General features: G+C 41.7%; 1 protein-coding gene across 2 annotated transcripts in view; it reads left to right on the top strand.

Moving 5' to 3' along the window:
• CD99L2 (CD99 molecule like 2) overlaps nucleotides 1-26541 on the top strand; it is a 56147-nt gene that overhangs the window by 18772 nt on the left and 10834 nt on the right. Inside the window, exons 2-8 of one of the 2 annotated variants that reach the window (XM_089536340.1) lie at nucleotides 12473-12538; nucleotides 13658-13696; nucleotides 14146-14238; nucleotides 16162-16242; nucleotides 18249-18344; nucleotides 20306-20341; nucleotides 22651-22716. In XM_089536340.1, the coding sequence (XP_089392466.1) occupies nucleotides 12473-12538; nucleotides 13658-13696; nucleotides 14146-14238; nucleotides 16162-16242; nucleotides 18249-18344; nucleotides 20306-20341; nucleotides 22651-22716 (477 nt within the window). The remainder of the gene's footprint in view (nucleotides 1-12472; nucleotides 12539-13657; nucleotides 13697-14145; nucleotides 14239-16161; nucleotides 16243-18248; nucleotides 18345-20305; nucleotides 20342-22650; nucleotides 22717-26541) is intronic. The other variant, XM_089536342.1, reaches the window with a different exon arrangement.

Raw genomic sequence — 26541 nt, 5'->3', positions numbered from 1 at the left:
GGCCTTTTTAATAAGCCAGGAACGGTAAGGTAATACATATTCTGGCTTTCACCTCTCTAAGGATCCTGTTCACATCCTTAGGTTGTACAGGTTGGAATGTATCTATTAATGTAAGAGAGGGATGAGCCAAGATTAAATTGATTGGGCTTGTATTAATTATAGCCAGAGTAGGTCCAAATGTTTTTATTTGCAAAGTACTTAGCAAATTATTCACAGTGGGCTGTTGTGTGGTCTAGATTTTGTTTTCATTAGCCCAGGTGCAGGAGACCCCCTAAAACAGCTCTTTGAAGATCTTCAAATACAGTGACAGAGAAAAACTGTGTGTGTGTGTGTGTTTGGGGCGACAGTACTGCCATGGAGTAGGCCTTCAAATACAGTGGGCCCTTGCTATCTGTTGGGGTTTGGTTGTATGACCCATATGAAAGCTGTAATAGGAAACCTGCATGCTGTCAGTGGGTTGGTCTTCATCTCTTGGTATAACATGCATCCCAGGGTTACATGGGAGAAGAAGAGGGAACCCTGCCCACCTCTAGAAAACAGCTCCCAAGAACTTTGCTGAGACTGACTGCATTAATACAGTGGATTGCCTTCCTTTGTTTTTAATTAATTGCAAATGGAAGCTTGTGTTCTCTGGTTCTCAAGAGGAAGGTAGTCATCAGTGTAAGAAAGCAGGGGAAACTGGGTCGCCATCCCATAGAATTCCCTGAAAATCCACCAACTTTAATGAATGAAGCACAGGCTCCTCCAGCTGCAAATGGTCAGTGTCTCTTCTAATGTGGTGAATGGCTGCCATCCATGTAGAATTTAAATTGATAAGAGCTCATCAGATCAGCTTGGAAGGAATTGCTTTGACTTGCTGCCTACATACTTCTGGAAGAGTAGGCTGCCACAGCCTCTGCTGACAGTTTGCCTTTCTTGTAAGCCAAACATTAAATTAAAAAAAAAAAAGAAAAAGAAAAGAAAGATGATGAGACCACAAAGAAGCAGAGAGGTTACGGGTCACTAGCCAGACAGATGAGAGGAGTTTCTTTGCAGCCCAGTGTGAATCCAGCAGCTCAGGCTTCCAGTGGTTGTAGATGGTCTCAGGACACTCTGTGGAAGATACATCTTCCCCTTAATGGTCCCATCACTCACTTGCCTGTGAGAATGTTTAAAGCAGAGAGGTTGCGGAAGAAATGAATTGGAAGCCTAATGTACATTCTACTGATGCTCAATTTGCTTACAAAAGAGGCTTTAAAGCACAAGGGCTGGCTATGCTGGCTGGGGATGATGGGAGTGGCAGGCCAGCACATGCAGAGAACTGCAGTTTGGAGGAGGCTGTGTTAGCATTATGTGGAAACATGGCGGCATCAGTACAGTTGGCCCTTTGTACCCACAGATTCTTTATCCACAGATTCAACCATCCATGGCTTGAAAAGTCCAAAAAGCAAAAGTTGATTTTGCCATTTTTATATAAGGGACACCATTTTATTATGCAAAACAAAACTATATTAACGGGACTTAGAAAAACAAAAACTTTATTAATGGGACTTGAGTATCCACAGATTTTGACATCCATAGGGACCAAACTTCAGTGGATACCAAAGGCCCACTATATACATAAGGTGTGCTTTGCTGAATGTCATCAAGGGACTAGGCTAGTATTATGTTACTGAGAGCAGCCCTAGGCTGGGAATGAAGGTAGCAGCTCCCTTCCTACATCACTTTCCCCTAATACTATGATTCACATGTAAGTCTGCCCTGGAAGCACTGACTCCCTTCTGCTCTCTTATCCATTCAGCCTTTAGTATGAGCACAAATAGTTATGCCTGGTGGAATTTTGTAAGTTCTTTGGCACCGTTTTCCTTTGCTTCGTCCTTTACATCCTTCAGTAAATTTTGCCCTCAACTTATCCACGGGTCATATCAAAATCCATAATTTTGCTCCTAAAACCTGCCCTCAACCTATATATGAGGTTGACGTATAGTTAAGTATATATGGTATGTATTTAAAAGTAACCATAATTTACAATATTATAGAAATCATTTTAAATATATAATATATAATAAAAAGGATAAAAATGCAACACAAACACACACAAAGTTATTTTTCATGACCTGTTAAATTGTCAAATGCCTGAAAACAGGTATTTACCTGCTGGGAAAAGGAGAGCAGAGGTGGGGCCAGACTGGCTTCCCATGGGAGGGAATTCCACAGCCTAGGAATATCTACGGAGAAGGGCCTGTCATGTCTCCTCACTTGGCAGGACACTGTGGGAGTGATGGGACCTCCCCTGTGGAGCTACGGTTTGGGCAAACTTGTACAGGGAGATCCAGTCTTGTAGTCTGGAAAGTGATTTTGCAATTCAGCAGCCAACTGGTGATAACCCCATTTGTTCCTTTTTTTTAAGGCTCCCTCCTCAGTTTGTTATTGAAATGTGGTGGTGTTTTCGGGATGCCTTGCACAGCCCTACCTCAACTGACATACAGATAAGATGCAAAGAAGCTGGTGTGTGTTTTGGAGGGTTGTGATGGAGAGTGACTGCACCTTGTGAGAACATGTTAACCAGAATCTTAGATCATCCAGGCTTTTCTGTTCATATTTCTTTGGAGGTCAGCCATAGTAGTACTGCTTGGATAAGCCAGCAATTTAGTAAGGAAAGATATGCCAGGACCAGATCTCAAGCTTTCAGATTAAAACACAAAACAGCAGGCTAGGTAGCCTTGAATCCTCATGGGAGATAACATTATCTTGTACCACATGCATTGCTCAAAGAGCAAACAACAGTACTAACAAACTACTACTAGAGCAGACTTTACCTCCTTTTCTCATAGCTTAAAAATCACTGTTACAACATACACTATATAGTGTGTAAACCTCCTCCAAGGAATTCAAGGCAACCATTGTTAATAATAATAATAATAATAATAATAATAATAATAATAATCTATTTGCTGTAAATGTTACACAGTACTTTACATACAATCAAAAACAAGATATTACCTGCCTATGGCTTACAATCTAAAATCAAAAAGCATAACATTTTAAAATACAAGATTTATCCATTCAATAGCTTTAAAACTAAACAATATTGGCTTTCTCTGCTTCCACACACTTTTTCCTGACAACAACCTTGAGAATAACCACATGATTTAGATTAATTTGAGATATTGTTTTGTTTTGTTGTTGACTTTGATTTATGGGAACCCTATGAATAAGAGACCCCAGGCCAGCCAGTCTTCAGGTCTTGCAAAACCCAGGTTTGTGGTCTCCTTAATCATGTCTGTCCATCTGGTATATGGTTTTCCTCTCTTATTGCTGTCCACCTTTCCTAGCATTGTTTTTTCCATTGAGTCCTCTCTTCTCATGATATGGCCAATGTATGACTGCCTCAGTCTCATCATCTTGACTTTTAAGGGAGAGTTCAGGCCTGATTTGCTGTAGGATCCATTTATTTGTCTTGATAGTCCCAAAGTAAAACTAGGCAGATTTCTCTTAGTAATGGATTTATTAGACATCATTGCAGGAGAATTTAGCTTGGTTTGCATTTGAGTGCAAGCCTATCACATTCACATTTCCCAAACCTGAACACACAAAACCTAATCATTATTTATCATTTAAAGCTATTGGGGGGGGGGGGTTCAAAGAAGTAGTCTGCAGCATAAAAAGGATTTGGGGGTGGGGAAGGAATGTAGCAGCATCTTCAAGACTATCTGGTTTTTATTTTAGCATGAGCTTTTGTGAATATAAATCCATTTCTTCAGAAGGAAGCACAGAAAAATGGGTACATTTGAGAAAAGTGTATTCAAAATGGCCTAAATCAGGAATGGGAATTGTTTGACCATCTAGATGATGGCCCTGTACAAAACGGGCCCTTTAGCACATCCTGGTGTTTCCAGATGCCCCACAACCTTAGGACGTCACAGCTGTGACCACTGCTGCACACCGTCTAGATGGGCGCGCGCGGCAGCGATGTGCTTGCGCTGCCACAGGCCGTTTGCGGCAACGCTAAAAGGAGCAGCTTTTCAGCGCTCCTTTTCTTTACACATAGCCGCACCACACAATTTGGTTGCTGCGGCGCAATTATGTGGAAAAGAGAGGCGGCTGCCAGCCGCCTCTTTCTGGCGATCTGTATCCTGCCATTGTTGAACTGCAGCTCCCAGCATTCCTCACCCTTGGCCATGCTGGCTAGGGCTACTGGGAGTTGCAGTTCAACAACATCAATTCCCACTTCGTTTTAAAGTCTTTGGTTCCTGTGAATGTTTTACTGAAGCCACCCAAGTTGTATCTACTACAGCAACTATTGCAGGATTGTTACAACAATAAAATCCCTTCCACCAACAATTTCCAAAATCACATTGTTGGCTTCAATGATAGGTTTATTTATATGAGGCAGGTTGGATTACTTTCCCTGGACAGCAATATGTTATTTATTTATTTAAAATGAGTTTGCTGCTAAGTGGCAAAGTCAGATAGAACCAGCTGTGGTTAATGGCTCACAGCAGCTTAGTCCCTGAATATAACAGCAGGACTTGCCCAAGAGTTTGCTTGGTTAATTTGATTATTTAATACAGTGCTTTATCAAAGGAATGCCCAAAGCAATTTAGTGTACTAAATTGCAAATACAGCATCAGTATCGGCAAAATATTATCTACCATTAAAATAATCTCAGTCCAATAATCTTCTGTAAAGATGATCAGACTTAACACAAAACATCTCATTCGTAAACGAATCCTAATGGCTTAAAAATAATCAATGTATATAGGCAAGTTGAATAACAATGGACAGTAGCTAGTCTAGCACATGCAATCTGACATTTTTTTATGAACAAATAATTGTCGCAGTCCTTGTATATTAGACAAGAAGAAACATCAGAATATAGAGAAAGAGAATGGTTTTCAATTGGCAAAGGAGTCAGACTAGGCTCCATGTTTTCACCATATTTGTTTAATGTTTTCACAGAACATACAATAGAAGGACTAGACTCAGTGGAAGGTCTAAAAATTATGGAAAGGATATTCAACAATTGAAATGCAGATCACTCCATATTGCTAACAGAAAAATAGCAAAGACTTGGAAGGACTACTGATGACAATTAAGGAATAATGTGCAAAAGCAGGGGTAGAGTTGAATATTACGAAAGCAAAAGTAATGACCACAGATAATTTACACAACTTTTAAGTGGATGATGAAGACATTGAAATTGTCAAAGATTTATTTTACACCTTGGCTTGGTCATTAATCAAGCTGGAGGATGTAGTCAGAAGACGTCTCAGGCCCTGTCTGTATGGGCCAAAGGGCCAGTCCCCCCCACCCCCTTGTGGCATTATCCCAAACCCCAGTTATGGTGCAAGTGGTTCACATGACACCCAGAATGTTACAAAGCAGAATTGGGGTATAATACTCTTAAAACAGTTTTTGAAAACTTACCTGTTACTCCAGATTTTCATGGAAAACCTGTAGCCCTCTGTTTCCACACCGGCCCCGCTGTCTGCATGGGTATCCTACTGAGTAGACAGGCATGTCCATGCCTATGGTGGGCTGCTTGATCTGAGGTCAGGTGTCCATCTGTGTTGTTGAGGCTGGACACCTCATTCTCAACTCAGAAGTGGTGGACACACCAGGTGGCTTAGAAGGATGCCCAGGCAGACAGCTGCAGTGTGGGAATGGAGGGCCAGATGGGGAGAGGTCGGGGCAGCTGTGGGGTGAGGATGCTCCAAGCTGCCCCCAGAGTATTGTGGCCCATGCAGACAGGGGCTCAGAGTTGGAACTCAGAGGACCAAGACTTAGAAGGGCAGCTTTGAAGGAACTAGACAAGATGCTCAAATGGAAAGATACCATCAGCTCTCCATATCCATGGATTCCTTGTTCACAGATTCAACCATCCACGGTTTTTTATAGATAGATAGATAGATAGATAGATAGATAGATAGAGAGACAGACAGACAGACAGACACATACTGCAGCCACAAAGTTGTGAGTTCAATCCCAGGCAGGGCTCCAGGGTCCACTCAGCCCTCCATCCTTTTGTAGGTCAGTAAAATGGCTAAACTGAAGTTTTGTGCTTTGGACACATCATGAGAAAAGATGGTTTATAAGAAAAGGCAATTGTTTGGTCTCATGGAAGGCAGTAGGAAAAGAATAAGACTGTATTATAGAGGGATTGTTTGAAGAAAGGAAGCCACAGCCCTGTGTCTGGAAGACCTGAGCAGGGGTCAATAACCGGGGTTCATGGAAGACCCTAATTCACAGAGTCATCATAAGTCAAACCCAACTTGATGGCAAATTATGACAAAAAAGCTAGTTGTGCATGGTAGTATATTATGCAGCATAAGTACTCCATAGTTTGAATAGACAGAATTGTTCTTGGGTCGTGATCTGCATTACAGCTGGTGTGAAAGTGCAGCTCGAAACTGTTGCTTCAGAACAAAAGATGCTGAGTTAGAAATTACACTTGTATCTCTAGAACCCCTTCCAAAATTAACTTAAAGAAGGTGAAGCCCATAAATTGTATAAAAAACTCAGCAAAGTCACCTGGCGGCAATTCTCACTGTAAAGATTCATAATAGCAGAGGCTGGAAACACTTAATGAGTTAGGATTAAATCTTTAAAGAATATTACATTAAATCATTGGGAAAACATTATGGAATTGATTGATTCAGAATGCAGTTTGATTCAGAATTCATTTTTGAAAAACAAACATTATTAGGCAGATTTCCATTTGATGTCCACAAGTGTGTGTGTGTGTGTGTGGGGGGGCCTTATTTCAGGATTCCTTTTGCTATTCCCCTCCCCTGTTTTTCTGTCCTCTCCACAACCATCAGCATTCTGAACCCACTGATATGGCTTTATCATTTTCTATGTGTATCTGTTTGAGAGGTCCCTCAAGGTTTCTATAGCCTAAATAATTGTTGCCTTTCTGGAAATCATGGGGTTCCCCTGAACTTCCCCTGAACTTGCCCTCTTGTGCCTGGATGGTGCTTTTTTGGCTTCCTAAGGATTTGCAAGTGAAGAATTCACTTCCCTGGTAGAAAGCAGGCTCATTAGTCGCATGAGTGAGAACCAGCAGTTAGGTGAGAGATTGTGTAGTTTTGGTGTTTTGAAATGAGATGGCCATCAGAGCTTGAAAAGGGGTCATTGTTCTCTACTGAAGAAAATGAACAAATGTAAGTACAGGTTAAGCTTCCCTTATCCAAAATGCTTGAGACCAAAAGTGTTTTGGATTTTGGAGTGGTTCCCCCCCCCCTTTTTTTTTTTTTCTTTTGGAATATTTACATATACATAATGAGAGATCTTGTTGCTGGGACCCAAGTCTATATATGAAATTCATTTATGTTTTTTATATACACATATAACCTGATGGTAAATTTATACATAATATTTTTAATTATTGTGTGCATGAAACAAAGTTTTTGTACTGTGTTCCATCAGAAAGCAAAAGCGTCACTATCTCAGCCACCCACGGAGACAGTTTTGGATTTTGGAGTATTTCAGAATTCTGGATAAAAGCTACTCAGCCTGTATCCAGATGATGGAAGCAATACACAGAAGAGCTTTATAAAAGGGAACAAAGGATGGATACTGGACAAAGAAGCATATGAAGATGAACCCCAAGTTCTGGAAACTGACGTACAATTGGTTGTCCAAGCAACTGGGAAGAATAAATCACTGGGAACAGTTGGCATACCAATAGAACTGCTGCAGTGTACAGAGACAGTATTGAGTTTAGTTCTAACTAAAATCTGCCAACAAATAAGGAAAACAAAACCATAGCCCACAGATTAGAAATGATTCCCATTCCTAAAAAAAGGAGACACAAAAAGCAAAGTCATGCTTAAAATTTTACAACAGAGAATGTATCGTATGTAGAGAGAGAAATTCCAGAGATGCAAGCTGGTTTCAAGAAAGGAAGAGGCACTAGGAATCACATTGCAAATACACTCATCCCTCCATATTTGCGGCTTTGACATTTGCGGATTTAGTTATTCACTATTCAATATGTTCTCTCCAGGAATATATAGGTCCTCCAGTGCAACTTTATGGTCAATTTTAACAAAAAGTTGCATTGAAAGACTTAGAGATTCCTAAAGAGAATACTCTACTAGGCATTTGTAGCTCCTCCAGTGCAGTTCTATGGTCAGTGGCTGTCGAACGTTGGCCACAGAGTTGTACCAGAGGACCTAGAGATTCCTAGAGAGGTGTCCTCTCATGTAAAAACATGGTGTTTTGTTATTTGTGGTTTTTCCATATTTGTGGGGGTCTTGTGCCCCTAACCCTAGTGAAGGGGGGACAAGTGTATGGAGGGACAAATGTATACAATGGATAATGGAGTGCACCAGGAATTCTAGAGGAAAATCAGCATGTGCTTTATAGACTACAGCAAAGCCTTTGATTGTGTAGATCACAAAATTATGGGGTGATCTCAAAGAAATGAGTGTACCATTGAACTTGGTTGTCCTGATGCAAAACCAGTATTTTGGACAGGAAACTATCATCAGAACTGGATATGGAGAAATGAAATGGTTCTCAATCAGAAAGGGGATTGGACTAAGCTTCATTCTGTCACCTTTCCTATTCAACCTATATGCAGAATACAGTGGAGCCTTGTTATATGCTGGAGTTTGGTTCCAAGATCCCCCGTGTATAACAAAATCCGTGTATGCTCAAGTCCCATTAAATATAATGACATAGCAAAATGGTGTCCCTTATAAAAAATGGAAAATCAAGGTAAATTTATACATTTTGGGAACATTTTCAAACCGTGTATGCTTGAATCCGTGTATAAAAAATCTGTGTATAAGAAGGGCCAACTGTATATCATACGTGGAGCAGGTTTGAACACAGAGGGAAAAGGACTGAAGATCAGAAGAAGGAATGTCAACAATTTAAGCTATGTAGATGACACTGTACTACTAGCAGAAGACATCAAAGACTTGAAATGCTAATTACTAAAGAAAGTCAGAGATGAAAGTAGTAGGGCAGCCTTGTTGAACATTAGGAAAACAAAAATAAGCGCCATGGAGGATCTATAAGAATTCAAAGCAGTTAACAAGGAAATTGAAATAAAGATTTTCTATATGTTGGATTAATCAGCGATCAGAAGGGTGATTGCAGTCAAGAAATTAGAAGACTGACTGGGAAGGGCTGCTATGAAAGAACTAAACAGATATTAAAATGCAAAGATATCAAGCTGAGCACCAAAGGAAGGATCGTCCAGATCATTGTATTCCCCATCATCATGTACAGATGTGAGAGCTGGACAGTGAAGAAAGCTGATAGCAAGAACATCAACTCATTTGAGATGTGGTGCTGGAGAAGAGTGCATTTTAATCTCTTTTTCTGTCTCCCTGAAGGACTCAGCTGTGAAATGCCAAATGCTTATACAGTATTCCTTGGCCAATGGAAAAACCATGGTGCACATACATAGAAGGGGGGTTTGTACTGACAGAGGGCCACATTATATCGATCCATACAGGCTTCACATGTCTCTGTTGACCTCTGTGGGCAAGACAGAGATGATGTTGGCTTCCATTAGTGAACAATGTATTATTAATCACAGCCAGCTTCCAGGAAACCGCTGCTTGAATGCCCCCCACCCCAGCAATCCCATTTCTTTTGCTGCATGTGGCTGGGACAGAAAAGGGAGGAAGCATGTTTCACTGCAGCCATTGTGGCTGCACTGTTTCTGGAAAGTGCGGGTCAGGGGAGTCACTGCATCTGGTTGGTAAAACATATGCTTTTTATACAGAAGGGCCAGGCCTGTCCTTGATATGTCCAGGAGGGGATGTGAAAGATTTTTGTCCAAGTCTTGGAGAAATGCTGCTAGGCAATACTGTACCTGCACAGTAACTGCTTTTGGAATATGTTACCCCTTTGTTCTCATGTTGGCAGGCAAAGGTGTTTTTTACTCAAAGTGTTTGGAGTTGAGCACCTGGGTTGCTATTGGAGGAAGTTTAACAGATCGGATATTGGGATGAGTTTTTGATGAGGAAAAAGAAAAGAAAACCCCATGCAAGGGTCTTAGGGCGGCCTTAGGGTGGCTGTAACTTGGACATGACTTGAAAGCAGCAGCAGCCACAACAACAATATTATGCAAATAAATTCAAAATCAAAAAGTCTTCTGGTCCCAAGTATTTTGGATAAGGGATATTCAACCTCTCTGCTTGTATGTATGTGAAAGGAATGATATAAATTCCCCAAATGAATACATACTAATCTTCCTTTAAAAAATGCATTCCATACATTACATATGATCCCTGTATCTGAGGCTAGTTCCTTTCTACAGTGTGGCTCAGTCTTTTTCTCTGATCACTCCTTTTCACAGCTGCATTATCCAGTGTTAAAAGCAAGAGTGTTAATTGCATCACCTTGGAATATAAAAAACCAATGCCCTTAACATTTATTTAATCATGGAGAGACAAGGAAAGGAAAGAAAAAAAAGGAAAAGAAGAAACCTCCTTTGAATACAAATGCAAACTTAGTACAGTACTGCCATTGGGCCCTTGCCCCTTCCCATCACCTTGATTTAATTTTTTTATTGATCTTAAGATGGAAGGGTATGCATTCATTTTGCATTTTCATCAGGTGAAAGTTGTACTTGTTTTGTTCCTGGCTTGCATTTTTTAAATAAAATAATTGTGTACTTTGGAAGTGAGTCAGAGTGCAACAGAAGACATAGTTTTTGCATAAAACTAGAGAGATTTGTGTTTGGACCCCTGCTTCGACCAAGATGAGCATGCTGCAGGGTCTGAGGGCCAATTTTGGCTCCTTCAACACTCTGGCTGTACCAGTATGACTGGTTATGTATGGTTTGAGCAGGGGATCCTCAAAACATTATTTGGGTGCAAACTGAGCTCCTGGAGGCAACTTTAAACAAAAAAAGTGTTTTTTGTAGGTCCTTGGTGTCAAGAACCAAAGGGGTCACCTAAAGAGCTCCATGTGGCTTACACAGTCCCCACCCATCCCAGCATAGAGCAAAATGATATTGTACGCCTTTGGGCAATCCAGTCATCTCTTTGCCTATCCTTGGGTGGTTGGGTAAGAAGGGAATGGAAGCTGTGGCAGAAAAATCCATGCGTTGGATCCAAAGCCATTACTTTTGCTTGGTGGGAGCACCTTCCACTGACCCACTGAATATCCCCTTCACTGGGTGCAGTTGAGTGCTGCCCAGTCCCTTCTTCTCAGCCATGGCAATATCTGTCACTTGGAAGCTACCTTCAAAGAGGAGGAAGAATGTGGGACTGGGAGAAAAGCATTGCACTCCACCTGCACAGCATAGGATCCACAACCTTTTAAAATTGCCAGGAAAGCCACATGTACACCACTTCCACTATTGCTCATAGTCATGTCTGAATGCCAAGTGGCACAAGGCAGATTTATTGCTTAATATTAATAATAATAAAAATATGATGAGATTCCTTGTTGTCCATATGTGTAGAAATTCTGGGCACTTCTCTCGTCCCTTCCTTCTTCCAAACCATGCACTGAAATGTGGGTACTTGGTTTCTGACAGCCCTGGTGCCTTTTCCCCATTGTTGCCAGCCTTGTTAGTTGAGTCTTAAATTTATTCATGGAGCATACCAGAGCTCAGGTGGCAATGACTAAATCCATTTCGCAGTTGGAATAGGAGGGAAAGCTTATTCCAACTTGTATCCTTGCTACTGTACTTAGCAAACCCAAAGAATGTTAATTAGTCTGTGTGCTCAAAGATGTAAAATTCTGAATTTATCTGAGCTTTTGTATTGAGAGCAGATCTTAAGTCAACAGTAATTAACATGCAGTAAAAGGAGGGCGGGGGGGGGGGGGAGTGATATCCAAATGGAGGACCAAAGCTGAATCTGGTCAATTGGAGCCCCAAGGAGAGTGGGCTGTTTTAGGGAAGATGAAGAATGGGTTTTCACAACAAATATACCTTCTATTTGCTTATTCCATTTCTTGAAGCTGGACATCTTTTTAAAAATCATTTTCTATCACAGGATAGCTTTTATGAAGCTGTGTTTCTGGCAACCCATTTGAGTGCAAATATGAAATTACTATCCTTCATTGTAGAATGTGTTTTGCTTGAAATGTCAGTGGGTGTTTTTATCTCCCTTTTTTTCTATTTTATTTTGTCAAATGCTGTACAAATATTTTACTGTGTGTCTTCTCCATGGTTCTCCCCCCGCCCAAACATATAATAATCAGAGAGCATCCACAGATGAGTGGCAGGTAGGGCAATGAATCGGTAAGGCTCTGCCTTGACAAATGTGAGCCGCTCTCCTGCATTTGTTTCGTATCCATTAAGAGAGGCAAATGGAGCACCTAAACACTGACATGCCCCTTCAATTTGGAGTGACAGGATTCTGTGAAAGCAGATGATCCGGGTAGAAATGGGCAGTTTTGAAAAATGTACCACAAGCCGAAGCACATCTTGCTGTGTTTTACAAAGTTTGACACACGCACACGTGCGCGTTGATTTAGCAGTGTAAAACCTGTGCAAATTATTTCTTTCCAGGGTATGCCGATGACCTCGATTTTAATTTAGAAGATGCACTGGATGATGGCCTTTCAACAAAGAGGCGTAAGTCAGCTCTGTGTGCATGTATAGAAGTGGGTGTGTGAGAGGGAAAGTGCAAGCACAAGCTGTGAACAGATTGGCTTGTTGGCTTATGGTATTTTCATTGACAGACGCTGTTTCCACAATTACCCACAGCTAAAGATGAGTATGCATCCTGTATGTTAAAGCCAAAAATAGGAGTGAGAGAGGTCCAGGGGCTGATCCTCTACTCCCAGACTTCTTGCACTAACACCAAAAAACCTGAAACTCATTTCTAGTTTTGTAGAACATTGTTTTCATTTTGCTGTGGTGGCTTTTGAAAGACAAACTCTAGGATGGGTCTAGCAGCATCAATTTTACTTGTTTTTGTGATTTCCCCCCCCTCTGTGGGTGTGTCCTGCAAATACAAATGTAGCTGATGATCTGTATGTTGATCGCCCCTGCTTTAAGAATTGGCTTCACAGTTCAGAATAAGGCTGGAATCATTTTGGTGACGGTCTTTCTGTAACTCCAGGTTACATATGTGTGTCTTTTTTTCCAGCTGTTGCAAAGGAAGTATCCGTTAACTTTTTTACACATTGTCTACACATACATTGAAGTAGCTTTCAGAACACCCATTAGCTGGCCAGGTCAGTGGATGGGTTCAAAAATGGCCTTAATAATTCAGATTAAGGCCAGAGATTAGTTTGTGATATATGCACATGTAACCTCAGTTTATGTGCAAATATGTCTTACATTTTGATCTTGTGAAGGTCTTGTTACACACTACTCACACAACAAAGGATCTTAGCCAACCAAGTGACCTGATAGATGAATTTGACTACTCACAAACGTGGTGTAAAGCATGTCCAAGCCTGTCTCAGGACTTCTTGGGATGCTGATCCATTTTGCCTGATATCACAGCTTTTATTTTCTGCTGTTTCTGTCTTTGTTTTTGGCATGGAGTCACAACAGCTTGTTTCCAAATCCAAAATGGTCTAGGCTGTAAGGCTGGCCCACTTATTTGAAATGGGCCCATAGGGCTTAGTGGGAATTAATGTCTGAGTAAATGTTCATGGAATTTTACTCTTAATGTTTACTGAACTTGCTTTACTTCTGTGTCTTAATTAAAGTTCTTTCCCCCCAACTCTTGTTTTACTGCAGCTACTCACAAGCCACCTAAAACTCCTTCCGGTGGAACAGGTGAGATGTTTGGAATCTATGGCAAATAAAGACTGACAACCACAAATTGGTTTTTTAGCAAAAGATCTTTCCAGGTCAGGAGTTCAGGAGTAGCAACTTCTTAGTTATTGTGTCTGTCTGTCTTTCCTTCTCTCTCCCTCTTCTTCTGTATTTCTCTTAGGCCAGGTTGGGGCCAAAGTGATCTAACAGGCACTGAAAGAAACAGAACTAATTGCAAAAGCTAATTGTTTCAGTGGTTTTTGACTAGTCATGGGAGGAGGCCCTTGCATTATGTTAACCTAACCTTCCTCATAGGGTTGCTGCATGAATAAAACGGGATAAGCATGTGTATGGTATCTTGAACTCCTTGGGGGAAAGAAGAGGATATAGAATGTAAAAAATAACACAGAGAAGAAAAATCCTGAATAATGTAGTAGCTTATTTTAAGTGTGCATTTACTTTCTGGACAGGTGACTTCGACTTGACCGATTCCTTTGATACCCCACCAGAGAAAACAACAAAACCAGCAAAGGCAACCACCGGGCCTTATCCAAGAAAACCAGGTAGACCTCCTCCTTTCTTTGTTACATTCTTTGTCAAAGAATGTAAGAATTTCTCAGGTTTCTGGACTGCCTCCCAGAAACCTTCATCAGATCAAGAGTTGCAAAGCCCAGCTTTCCTTGCTACATTTCTCTTTCTTCAACCTCCTGCCCAAAACCCCAGCTGCTTCATTTGCCTTCTTTGGAGGGAGAAATTTATATCATGGGCCTGCTTATGTGTACCCAAGAAGGCTCTTACTCAGTCTTTGTGCATTAAAATAGACCTGTTCAGGCTGTAACTCATTGTCTGTTGACTCTGCCTCTTGTCAAATTCATTGGTTTTACATCCCACAGACATCATACCACATTATGGTTTGTGCTAACCATAGTTATCAATTATTACTGCTATCTCCTTCAGTTCGCTTTGCGTTCAGATTCATGAGTTTTTAAGTTCACTTTTGTCTTCATGGTGCAGAGCTTTCCAAAAGAGGAAGCAGCAACCATAACTCTGATTTGTCTATTTCAGATTTTTATCACTTAGTTTAAAACTTTTATATACAGCATCAAGTGTACTAGTCCCTCATAGACCTACTAGCAAGATGTTTCACAAACATTAAATAAAACACAGTCAAGCTGGATACTGATATAGTGCTTTGGTAGATGGTTGGACTGGTTTTAGGTTGCTAACTGATAGAACACTATGGTTTAAGATATCAAGCCATACCAAATCATTTGGCTTTTTGAACAGTGCTATTGTGTGGTGTTTGGTTTGCATGTCAGTCATGCTTAGGGCTTATTCCTATGTGTACTCACACTTAACTTGAAACTCATATAGCTGGCTTCCATAGTTGGTTTGCAGATCAACATATGAATGACCTCCATCAAATTATTTCTGAGGTGGGTTTGGTAATAAAATAGCTCTGGGTGGAATCCTCTTGGAGACTTACACCAGCCTAGCACTTCATTACACCACCATGAGGCACTTTTTGGAGCTATGCGCAACAGTGGTTGGGAATGGGTGGGGGAGGGAGCTGTCACTGGTGGTGAGAGAGACCTTCCCTGCTGGCTCCCTGGATCTTCTGATGGTGATTGCTTTTGCTGAAGTCCTCCACCCGTGTTGATGCACCCATAGCTATTTTACCCCTGTCTGTGCTGCAGCTGGTGTAGTTATGCTGGCCAACAGGAATGTGTCTACTGGTTTGCATGTCTAATTGGTGCTGGCTCTTCATTACATGTGAAATGTAGGCCTGAATTCAGGTAGTGATACCTGCACACATGAGTGTCCTTTAGGCATGTGGACATGCTTTTTTGGGCACTGTGTGGGTTGGTATTTCTGCGTCTCAAAGCAGCACCCAAAATCTCCATCCTGGTCTACTTTAAAGCACTTATTCCACCTCTCATGGGCATTCCGTGCTTCTTTGTGAACCAACAGGATTGGAGAAGCATCTGGTAATTAGACCCCCATCAGACAAACAGTGATTACGGAAGCACTGAAACCTCTGGATGAGCCTGATGGATCTCACAGCTGATGTTGTCATTGTGTGTCCACCCATGTAGGGATAGCCATACCTTCTTCAATCCTGCCTGTTCATGTTGAAGCACAGAATGCCTGTGTGAGGCAGCTTTGGGGCTTTAAAGTAGTTTGGAGGAGGGGTAGGTGGGTCAGCACAATGTAAGGTTTGCATGAGGATATTTACACTATGCTGAGGGGATGCTGAATTAATGCCACAGACTGGTGGAAGAAGCATACAGAACTTCGTGGCCATATCACTGTTTACTTGACCAACAGAATTGGGACCAGTGGAAGTAAGTCACATGGCATCAGCTATATCCTTTCCATGTTTTCTGTAAGCTGTAGAAAATGAGATACTTCCACCTAATAGAGCTTTATAACCTAGCCTTTTTATCTAAAGGTAACCTTTTTCTTTTACATTCTCCTGTCTTCAGATGATGGCCGCTGGAATGTACTGCACACCACTACCACCAAACAGCCTAAAACCACCAAGCCCCCTCCCAAGAAGACCCCAGGTAAATGCCAAACTTTGTAGAGTACATGAGATATCAAGGATGACCTCCATGAATATGTTAAAGGATTTCTGTCACTTTTGCTTATAGATAATTATCTGAATCCTGTTGTTAGTCCCAAATAATGTAGACCCATTGAATCAGTGTTTTTCCGTAAGTGTTGACTTGCTGTTCAACTGTGGACTCATTGGCTTTGTTTGAGCCAATAGATTTCAGGCCAGTGTTATGCTTTATAAGTAGTGGAGGATGGTGCCCCTGTGCAGGTATCTCCTCCTATTTACCTCTGGTAAGAGAGTGAAGATACCTTCTATCTATTTTTGAAATGAAGAAATGTAGGGCATCTGTTTATGAAGTGCTTCCAAGTGTACACCAGGACAAATCCACAAACGTTGTAGATCTGACACCCCACATCCGTCATCTCTGCATAATGTTTGATCAGCGTGGCAGAGACAATCCTGGAGCAAAGTTGTCACTAGCCACATCGAAAGAGGAACTGTCTGTCATGCTATCTTACTAGTGTGCCTTGAAGTAGAAGCATAGTGGTGCAGATAGGCCATAAGTGTGAGGGCATGCCTTTCAGTCCTTCCTACACTTTTGTTTACAACCATAGGTGTCTTATTCTTCTTTCAGTTCTTAGAACCAGTGCTATGTTATCACTTCTGCTAGAAAGCTGTTGGAGATTTATGAACTGTTGTTGTTGCTGCTGTTGTGTGTTTTCAAGTTGCTTGCAATTTATGGCGACCCTATCACAGGTTTTCTTGGCAAGATTTGTTCAGAGGAGGTTTGCTATTGCCTTCCCTTGAAACTGAGAACATGTCACTTGTCCAAGGTCACCCAGTGGGTTTCATGGCCAAGTTGGGACTCTAACCCTGATCTCCAGTGTCATAGGAAACCACTATGCCACACTGGCTCTCATTTATGAACATATTCACCTAGGTTTAGTAAGGAAGGTTTACTATATTGCTATATTTGCCTTTCTGGCAAATCTGCTGGGTTGTGATGTTTAACAACAACAGCAACAACAACAACAATTTATTTTTAGCCCGCCTCTCCCTATGGATCGAGGCGGATTACAATAAAAAGATAAAATACATAATACAAAATAATCATAAATTAAACATTACCCAACCATCCCCCAACATAATAATAAAACTATAAATTATAACATTTCGCTTTCCCTCTTATCAATTAGGAAGTCTGGAACATGTGTACAAAATTTCAATATTGTGCCTGTCATTGAATGTACTAACTGGTTTGATTTCCCACTTAGTGAGAGGAACCCAAACTATTTTTTCAGAGCTTATAAAGGGTCCTTTAAAGAAAATAAAATCTATAGCTGGCCATAGTGGCTGGAGGATTCTGAGGGGTATAATCAATTAGTTTCTTGTTCTTGTGTGCCTTCAAGTCGTTTCCAACAATAAGGCTGAGAGAGACCCAGTGGGTTTAGTGGTCAAACAGAGAATTGAACCCTAATCTCCAGAATCATAGTCCAACGCTCAAGACAATATGCTATGTAACATTGCTAAACTCCAAGAGTGATGTTTTAAAGGATGGTCACATTGACACATTGTAGAGTTAGGATTCAATACTGTTGGGAGTAGTCCATTGAAATAAGTGAAGCTTGACCTAGTTGTGATCCAAGTCTCACTGATTTCAGCAGGACTAGTCTTAAAATATGGCTAAATTAGGGATGAACATACTGTGTGTGCATTCACATGAGGTCATAGTTTATCAAGACAGATATTACCTTCTGCGTCCAATGGAAAAACCTTTGATTAATGTTTTCCTGGCAGTTTGCACCATATTTCTGTACCAGAAGGATATGACTGAAAGAGATTAATGTGGTTTGCAAAATACTACAGGAAAATATGAAGATGTCCATTTTAATCGTATCTAGCACCTCTTGAAAAAGGTTGAATCTTTTTTGAGAAGGTTGAGCCTTCTGTTGAAATAATCTGCAGTGATTCAGAACAGTAGATCTCAAAGATAATCAACATTATGTTTTATAGCAAAAGATCCAATGGACCTTGACTTATATGATGCCTTGGATGATCAAAATGATGGAAGAGGAGGCGGAACGCCAAATGTAAATCCTGGTGGCAGAGGTACCGATAAATCTTAGTTTGTTCTGAATGGGCATCTGTGTGCCTTCTCTCCTTATGAATAGTTTAGAGAAGAGGTTTAACCAGGAGAGGAACTAGATGTCATATTGGTTTGGTCAAGCTGAGGATTCTTTGCTGACTCACTATTTCCTTCAGAAGTAGTTGGAATGGGAAAAGGGAAATCCAAAATTGGGAAAAAATGAATTGTAACTATTACAGTTACCTGTAAGTAATTGTTGTAATGGTTGCTTGGAGCTGGTAGATTTCATCAGCCTTTTCTCATCACTGCTGTGTGACTTTGGAAGTTAGACAATCTCTAGCAAGTACATTAGAAGGAATCTCACCATAGTTTGTGTGAATGTAGAGGGGATGAGGGTGTAACAAAGGCACATCTCAGAAGTAATGTAAGAAATGGGAAGAAAGTTACTTCACTGATGTAGCAAGTGACATCTTCTAGTTACTCTGTAAAAATTACTTTTAAATGACACTTTTAGAGGCAATTTGGCAGGACTTTTTCAAGTTGTATGCCATCCGTTCCACGCTAAGGTTGATGGGATAGTGAAAAGTAAGGAAATAACAATAAATGTAATGCAACAAATGTGGGAGAAAGCTACATGTTAGAATTAAGTTAGGGCCGAAACAGACAGCGCTTTTGCGGTGCCTTCTGGGCGGCTACATTTACATGCTGCATGCCCCCAAGCCGCCTGGCTATTTACACAGGGGCAGCTATTTACACAGTTTACATGCCGCACGCCGCCAGAGTGTCATGAAGCCAGCTTCCAGCAGCAGCACATCCTCAAAGCTGTCTTTTTGCCACCTGAAAAAAGAGCGGCTCTTTGCCTCTCCGTTTTTGGGCACCTTCAAGGCGGATTGGAGCTGCAGCGTGCAGTTGCTGGGGCCTCAAGCTGCCCCTCTGGCCATCTGTTTCGGCCTTTACTTGTTAGAATTGCAGTGAGCAGGGCTAAATTCCACAGTAAGAAATGTGAATGAATAATAGAAAAAAGGAACTTTTCAAGTACTGGAAGTGCCAAAGGGTAGTTGATCCCAACTAGTCTGATCAAGCAGACTTAGCTTATTTTTCTCTGAGGCATCCATATGGGATGGCTATTAGAAATATCCTGAATATGTGCCCATGGTCCCTCCTGGCTTCCATGCTGATAGAGCAGTGAATGCACTCTGGGTTGTAAAAGCAGTAAAACCGAGAGCAGATCCACCATCCCATCAACACAGAAGCCACAAAAAGTCTTGCTAACATGTAGATCAGATCTGTTGCACATTAAATTGATAGGATGCTATCGGTTTGTAGGGTTACTGCATGAACTGAAAGGAGACTTAGTAGCCTAGATAATTTACAGGTGGGAATGGCAATAAAATGTTGCACTGTGGAAGTGCTATTTTTCAGCCTTCCAGTCAGTTAGCATTATATGTACATCGAGTGTGCACAGTGTTCATTGAGCTGTTCGGGTCCCTCCTTCCCCTGAGGCCTCATTGTTCTAAATATGTTTGGTGTTGATTCTTGTTCCTGGCAGTTCTTGTAGTTCTCCCTTTTTTGTCCAAATGGCTGGTTCCATTTTGGCTGCATGAGAAACAGTACTTGTGTTGCCTGAACACAGAAATAGAGGGGAATCATCATGTTGATACCTCCTACAGAGAAGTGTTTTCCTGATATATTTTAAACTTCCCCTTCATGACTCATTTTCCCTAAGGATGACTGCATTTCTTCCTTAAGAATTTGAATATGATCCATTTCTTAAGGATGACTGAAAAAGCATCAGTTCTTCACCCCTTTTTCTTTTAGTTCATGCTAGGAAAATAAAACAGGTGTTTTGGCAGAATATTAACGCTATTGGAACTTGTACTCTTTTTTTAAAAAAATGCTTGATTTGCTTTCGTGATATTGCAAAATCTAAATCAACAACTGCTATTTTCTGTGATCAGTTAATGAATAAAGAATCCTGTTCCAGGCTCGAAAGGTAGAGGTGGAAGAGGTGGAAAACCTGGTAAGGAGTCTTGTATTGGCTCCCAGCTGATATCTTTCTCCTCCACCCGCTCCCCTAACCTTTGTTTTCTGCCACCCTTTCCTTTTAAGCATTTAAAAAGTCACCCTGTCTCACAACACACTGGGTGTCTTTCTTTTAATAAAATGCTAGATGCCTCTACTAATTTATCCCTATTAATCAGCATTGTCCTTCTTTTCCATCTTGGTACCCCCCCCCCACCCTGCTATTTCTATGGCATTTCCTGTTTTCTGTGACTTGATCATAGAATCATAGTGTAGCCAACTTGAGTCCCTGTACCAGGAGGAAGATGGGATGATGATAATAATAATAATAATAATAATAATAATAATAATAATGATGGTGGTCAGCTAGTCCAGCCCCTTGTTGTTCAAAGAATCTATAATTGCTGGACTCAGGTAAGCACCATGGCACCAATTTTAGATCTTGAGTATTGGATGCTCAGTCTGGGACATGTCACCTTTGTGAGTATTTAATCCTCAGAGAATCTGAGGATTCTCTTTTGAGCTCAAAATTGGATAATATCACATGGCCGAAAGGCTTCAAGCCAGGTTCCTGTTCTAGAGTTAAGTGGGGTGTGTGTGTGTGTGGATATGAGAGAGAGGAGATGGAGATGGATAGGTAGATAGATCTCTGCCTCAGGAGTATCTTCGTTTGGTCTCCTTCATTCTAGTACCCACAATAGGCTTAAGGAACACTTAATGGCTCAGGGGAATGACCAGGAGAACCTCTTCCAGTCAAAGGACAGTAGTGACCACAGGGGGACCATGCTTGGTCCAACTGGCAGTGTCCTTAGAAGAGTTCTTCTCACTTTGTCCCTCCGCTAAAATCTGGAAGGGAGAGGGCTTGTGTCCTAAGAGTTCCCAGTGCTCCTTGACCTATGTTAGTTCTTTTCTCCTCTAGCTGCTCCTCTCCTCCCTTTTGTCACAGAATGCTACTATAGATTGCTTGTAGAATAGGTGAGTGGGGGGGAGAAGTAGGTCCCTGCTCCCTTTAGTTGTTGTGTAGAAGAAACATGATCAGTTTTGCCTGCTGAAATTCATATAGCTGTTAAGTGCAAGATCCCCGTCCCCTTTTGAGTCTTGCTGTCTTGGTTTCTTGCTTGCTCCTTTCCCTCTGCAGTATTACTTGGGGAGAATTAGGTGGTCCAGACATGACATTTCCACTGTGTCTTCCTTGCATGTGATCAAGTGTTTTTCTGCCATAGTTGGCCATTGCCAAAGCATGGTGTGTGCATACCTTTTTCCTCTAAAACTATGAGAAGATGTCTCATGCAACATTATATTAAACAAGGATTTGCCGTTCAAATAGACACGTGCCTGGGCGTTACTTTTTTAAATAGAAAATTTGGTACCAGAGACAAAAATAATATGAAAAGAATAGGGAAAGTAAGAATTCCTATACCACAAAAATATAGGTTGAGTCTCCCTTATACAGAGTGCCTGGGACCAGAAATGTTTGGGGGCTTTTGGAATATTTGTATATATGTACATAATGAGTCATCTTGAAGATGGGACCCAAGTCTAAACACAAAATTCATGTTTCATATAGAGCTGCCCCTCCTTTTTCACAGGGGATCTGTTCTGGACCGCCTTGTGCAAATGGGGTTTTGCCTATATTCAAGTCCCATTGGCTAGAATAGAGGTGCAGGGATGCGCACTGCAGCACATGCCCCATTCATTCTCCCTCCATTTGTCCCTCGCGCATAAGCTAGGGATGCAGATCTGAAGACCACGAGAATGGAGGGAGCACTGAATGCCTTATGCACAAACCTAAAGGTAATTTTATATCAATATTTTAAACAACTGCGCATGAAATAAAATCCGTGTATGCTGAAACATCAGAAAGCAAAGGCCTCACTAAGCTACAAACCCCAAATTTTCACAGGAGGAGCCATAGCAGTTAGTTGAATAACAGTATCGTGGGATATGGACAAAAGTGGAAAAATTTCAGGAGAAATGACATCACACAGCATGAAGGATTAAATTTCACAAACCATTCCAGATGGTGAGGGGGACCCGACACAGGGCTGTTTTCTTAAAGAGCTGGATTTTTGTAACTTTGGCTTTTGCCCATATACTAAATACTTACATGCTTTTCATATTCCATACCTAAACAGTACCAGTCCAGCTAAGAGACACTTCTCTTCTTCCATATGGCACTTGAAAACTGTTCTTTTGCTTACTGTTGGCAAATCAAAACTGAATGTTTTTTAGGTTTTTTTGTTTTGTTAAAAAAGATATTATGGACCAATTCAAGCAATTCTTTTCACTTTCCTTTAAATGTTTCAGATATTTCAGATTCTGACTTGGCTGATATCCTTGATGATGGCGCCTACCAACCAGATAAGAAAAAAGGTAGGTTCTCTCTGGTTGCTTCCAGAATTTGTCATACCTCCATTTAAAATATAATGTAATGCTAAGCCAGGAGTAGGAAACTGTGGCAGGTGCAGAGACTAGTTCTCAACCCTGCAGACAGCATTTCTTAAAACCAGAAATCACTTTTGGGTGCAGTTTCTGTGTTTGTCAAGTCATTTGGGAGGCTGGAAGGCACTGAGACTTAAGAAGAGGCCTGATAGCAAAGGCATTCCCAAGCAGTAAGATACTGTTTTTTGCAACTCCCCTTCAATTTGCAGGGATGTTGAGAGCGTTTGGGGTGTCTTGAGTGAACTGGGGGGAGTAAAGAAACTGCTGTGTCTTTTACTTTTTTAAGTTTACTTTTTGGATTAAAAAAAATATTTTCAAACTGTGGATGTTGGAACCCATTGGATGTATCCTCTGTGGATGAGGAGGACCAGTTGTAATATTTTTTTACCAACCTCCTGCTTTTCCTAAAGTTTAAGGTTGTTTTTCTTTTAAAAAAAGAACAGAAATAGAAAAAAAAAACCGAATTAAACACTCACTGCAGTATTTTAGACTTTGCTTGCCTACATGCACCCTGGCTTTAGTTGGTTACAATATGGAAAATTTATCAGCATTTGAGATGCTGAGGCCATTTTGGGTAGGTTGGCTTACATTAGTAGGAAGCATTTGCACTTGAAGGGGGTGTGAATATGTTGGATTATGTGAACATGTTGATGTGTGTCAGACAGCTATATCTCTGAGTGCAATGTGCATTATAGCAGTGTGGAAGAGAAGAGCGTACAATATGAACAAAATGGGATTGAGCATGTGAAGATGCCCATGTGTGTCATCTCTATTTCCCTCACGAGCCTCTCTTAATATCTCTTATTAGTCCCTTCTTTTCTGTACTGAACGTCAGATGTCCTCCCAGATGTCCTGTATCCACTTCAATGTAAAATCACATTGTGATTTTAATGCTGAGCTCCTCATGGGCTTTCCAGTGCCCTAAATGAAAACAGTGAACTCAGATGTTTGTTATTTGGGGAACAAATACATAACCTTGAACTATGACTCCACAGGAGAATAACGTAGTCCCATATTCATAAAGCTGGGAAGTCAATTTCCCCAGGGCTTTGATCATGTCAAAAGGATCTTGCGTGGACTTTGTTCCTCCAAGTTAACAAAAAAATGTTTCAGTTTGCATGAACAAGGATCCCTCTCTGGTAGGATCAACTTCATCTTTTCATAGCTTTTGCAGTTCATTTGGACCTTGTTTATCCCACTAGGTACAGAATGCAAAAACTGTCTATGAGGCAGCTGCTCTGTGAAGAGCTCTGATCCTACATGGTTAGGATCAGGTAACCTCTGTATTCTCAGGAGCATCTCTATTACCTGATGATTCTTGAGGGCCCTCAAGTTGTGTTTTCCCACACAGAGCTGGCTTTGTTCTCTCACATGGGCAGAGAAGCATAATTGGGTTGGGGATGGGACTCCCTTCCCCAGTTCTGCACAGACTAGATGCCAAAGGGCATAATGATCTCCTAGCCACCTCAGCTGGAAGTCAGCCTAACTTAGATATTCCTGAGTTGGGAAGGATGCAGCACGGATACAGCCCAGACTCTGAACTATGGAACTAGCTCAGTTGGGAAGTGGCTTTGCCCACAAGGTCCTTCCCAGTTGAGGCTATTGCTTATAAAACCCTGATTGAGCCATACAGGAACTAATTTTATTTATAGTGCCTTTTCTTCTTGAGAACGCAAAAGGAGATGTGATGTAGGAAGCAACATGGGGCTGGGAATCCCATTGTTACCTTCAGTCTCCTTCTGGAGATAGCAGCAGGATTCTGATTCTGACTGTCAAACAAAAGTGAATGGCAGAATATGGGACAAGTGAAGGACGGGCTTTCTCTGTTCCTTCCATAGAGATGTTTCCTTGCTTTCTTTTTATTTTTAAAATGAAGCCATCTAACTGCGGGAGGTTCACAGTAAGGGTACAACAGTACTCAAACAGTCATATCAAAATCCAGAGAAAGGTGGTGTAATATTATAGTTACTGGCCAGAATCGTGTTGGTGACTTATGCTGGTGTGATCCCTGATTATGCTACTGTAAGTAGAATCACAGAGTTGGAAGAGACCCCAAGGGCCATCAAGTTCAATCCCATTCTACCATGGAGAAACTCAAAATCAAAGCACCCTCCCCCAACAGATTGCCATCTAGCCTCTGTTTAAAAACCTCCAAAGAAGGAAACTCCATGACCCTTTGAGGGAGTGTGTTTGAACAGCTCTGACTGTCAGGATGTTCTTCCTAATGCTGAGGTGGAATATCTTTTCCTGTAAGTCCTTTTTGGGGCATTTCAAAAAGAAGTATCCATTATCACCTTGCACAATACCTTTGACCCAGCCATAAAACAGCAGCTGGGTGTGTTTCAGGGACCACTCCACCTGGCCGCTGACTGGTCGCAAGGTGTACCATCAGGTGAACAAAGGGCAGACTTTGCTGTTGTATGCACTGGAGGGGAGATGCTAAATTCTGCTGCTTCTTCCTGGCCTGCACAGTGGATGCTAGAAAAACACCCAAGACCACCTGCAGTGAAACATATAGCTGCTTCTGGGAGCCATGCAGTTGCTGTTACGCAGCCCAGGAAGAAAAAGAAGCCTTGACCTTCATGCAAGAATGTGGCAGAATTTTTTTTAATTCTAGTAGAGGCAGAACAGAATCTTGGCCTATGGCTGTTAGGGCACACTAATGGACTCTGCTAGTGTCCACCTTCCCCAGCTGCCATTCTGTCCCTTGCTGTTGGGGTTCTATTATAGAGAAGAAACATAGGGGCTGTACAGACGGCCCAAAAAGAATGGCTCTGTGCCACCCCTGGATGTGCAGGGTTGGGGACACGGCAACCAGATGCCACGCCATCAACCTGCCGGGAAAAGAAGCCCCCAAAAGGAGCTTCTTTTGCTGGTGCTACAGGAGTGTCATAAGGGTCTCAGCACACCTTCATGATGCTCCCCGTGCACGGCGTCGTTTGTGCGCTGTGCATGAGTGATGTCATGGCATGCCCCGTATAAATGGCGGCATGCCAAGATGGCGCATGGTAGGGCTTGTGAGCGTGTGGATGCTCCACTCTACCGAGTTCTACTTTTGGCCCCAGGCCGGCACAAAGCACCGGTCTGTACTGGGTCACAGACTGCATAAGCCTCAAGCATGTAAGGATGAGAATTACAGAGCCACACAAGAGGCCACTATTTTTGCCAGAGTCATTGTTCTGCATGTGCTTCTTGCTTGGAAGCAGGCTACTTGGGCAAAAAAGCATCCTGCATCCTCTGAGAGCAGGTCATATCTACAGAGCCCCTTTATTGGGAATAAGAAGATTACACTTCCCCTCCACCCAGGGCATTGAACCAACTATTCCAGAAAAGCTTGGTGGGAAAGGGGTGTGCTCAAAAGATGGAATCATTCAGAGACACAGCAGGTGCCCTCTGTAGATGGGCACTTGGGACTCACAGGCATTTTTAATTCGATTTAATTCCACAGTTTGTTACTTACCACCCCAAATAAAGCCCTTGCAACAGCTGCTATCCCTTAAGGACGAACTGGAGCTTGGGTGGTGCTTATCACTCCTTGGGATCATCCAAGAGATGCTCTTCCATAGCCGATCCTGTGCCCGCCACAAAGGAGCCTTTGCTTCTGTCCATGCCAGCGTTTTTCTTGAAGTCAAGTGGATGGGTGGGGGGAAGAGAGGGAGGAAAAACTGCTGCTTATGCTGCAGAGTGCAGAAATTTGCAGACAAAGCCTCCGTCTCTGCAAACCGCACCCACATCTTGACTGCGCACAGCGCTAAA

Source organism: Sceloporus occidentalis, unplaced genomic scaffold, assembly GCF_023333645.1.
Source record: "Sceloporus occidentalis isolate IW3139 unplaced genomic scaffold, rSceOcc1.0.p SCAF_8, whole genome shotgun sequence".
Classification (NCBI taxonomy): Eukaryota; Metazoa; Chordata; class Lepidosauria; order Squamata; family Phrynosomatidae; genus Sceloporus; species Sceloporus occidentalis.
This window is presented reverse-complemented; position numbering and strand designations above follow the sequence as displayed.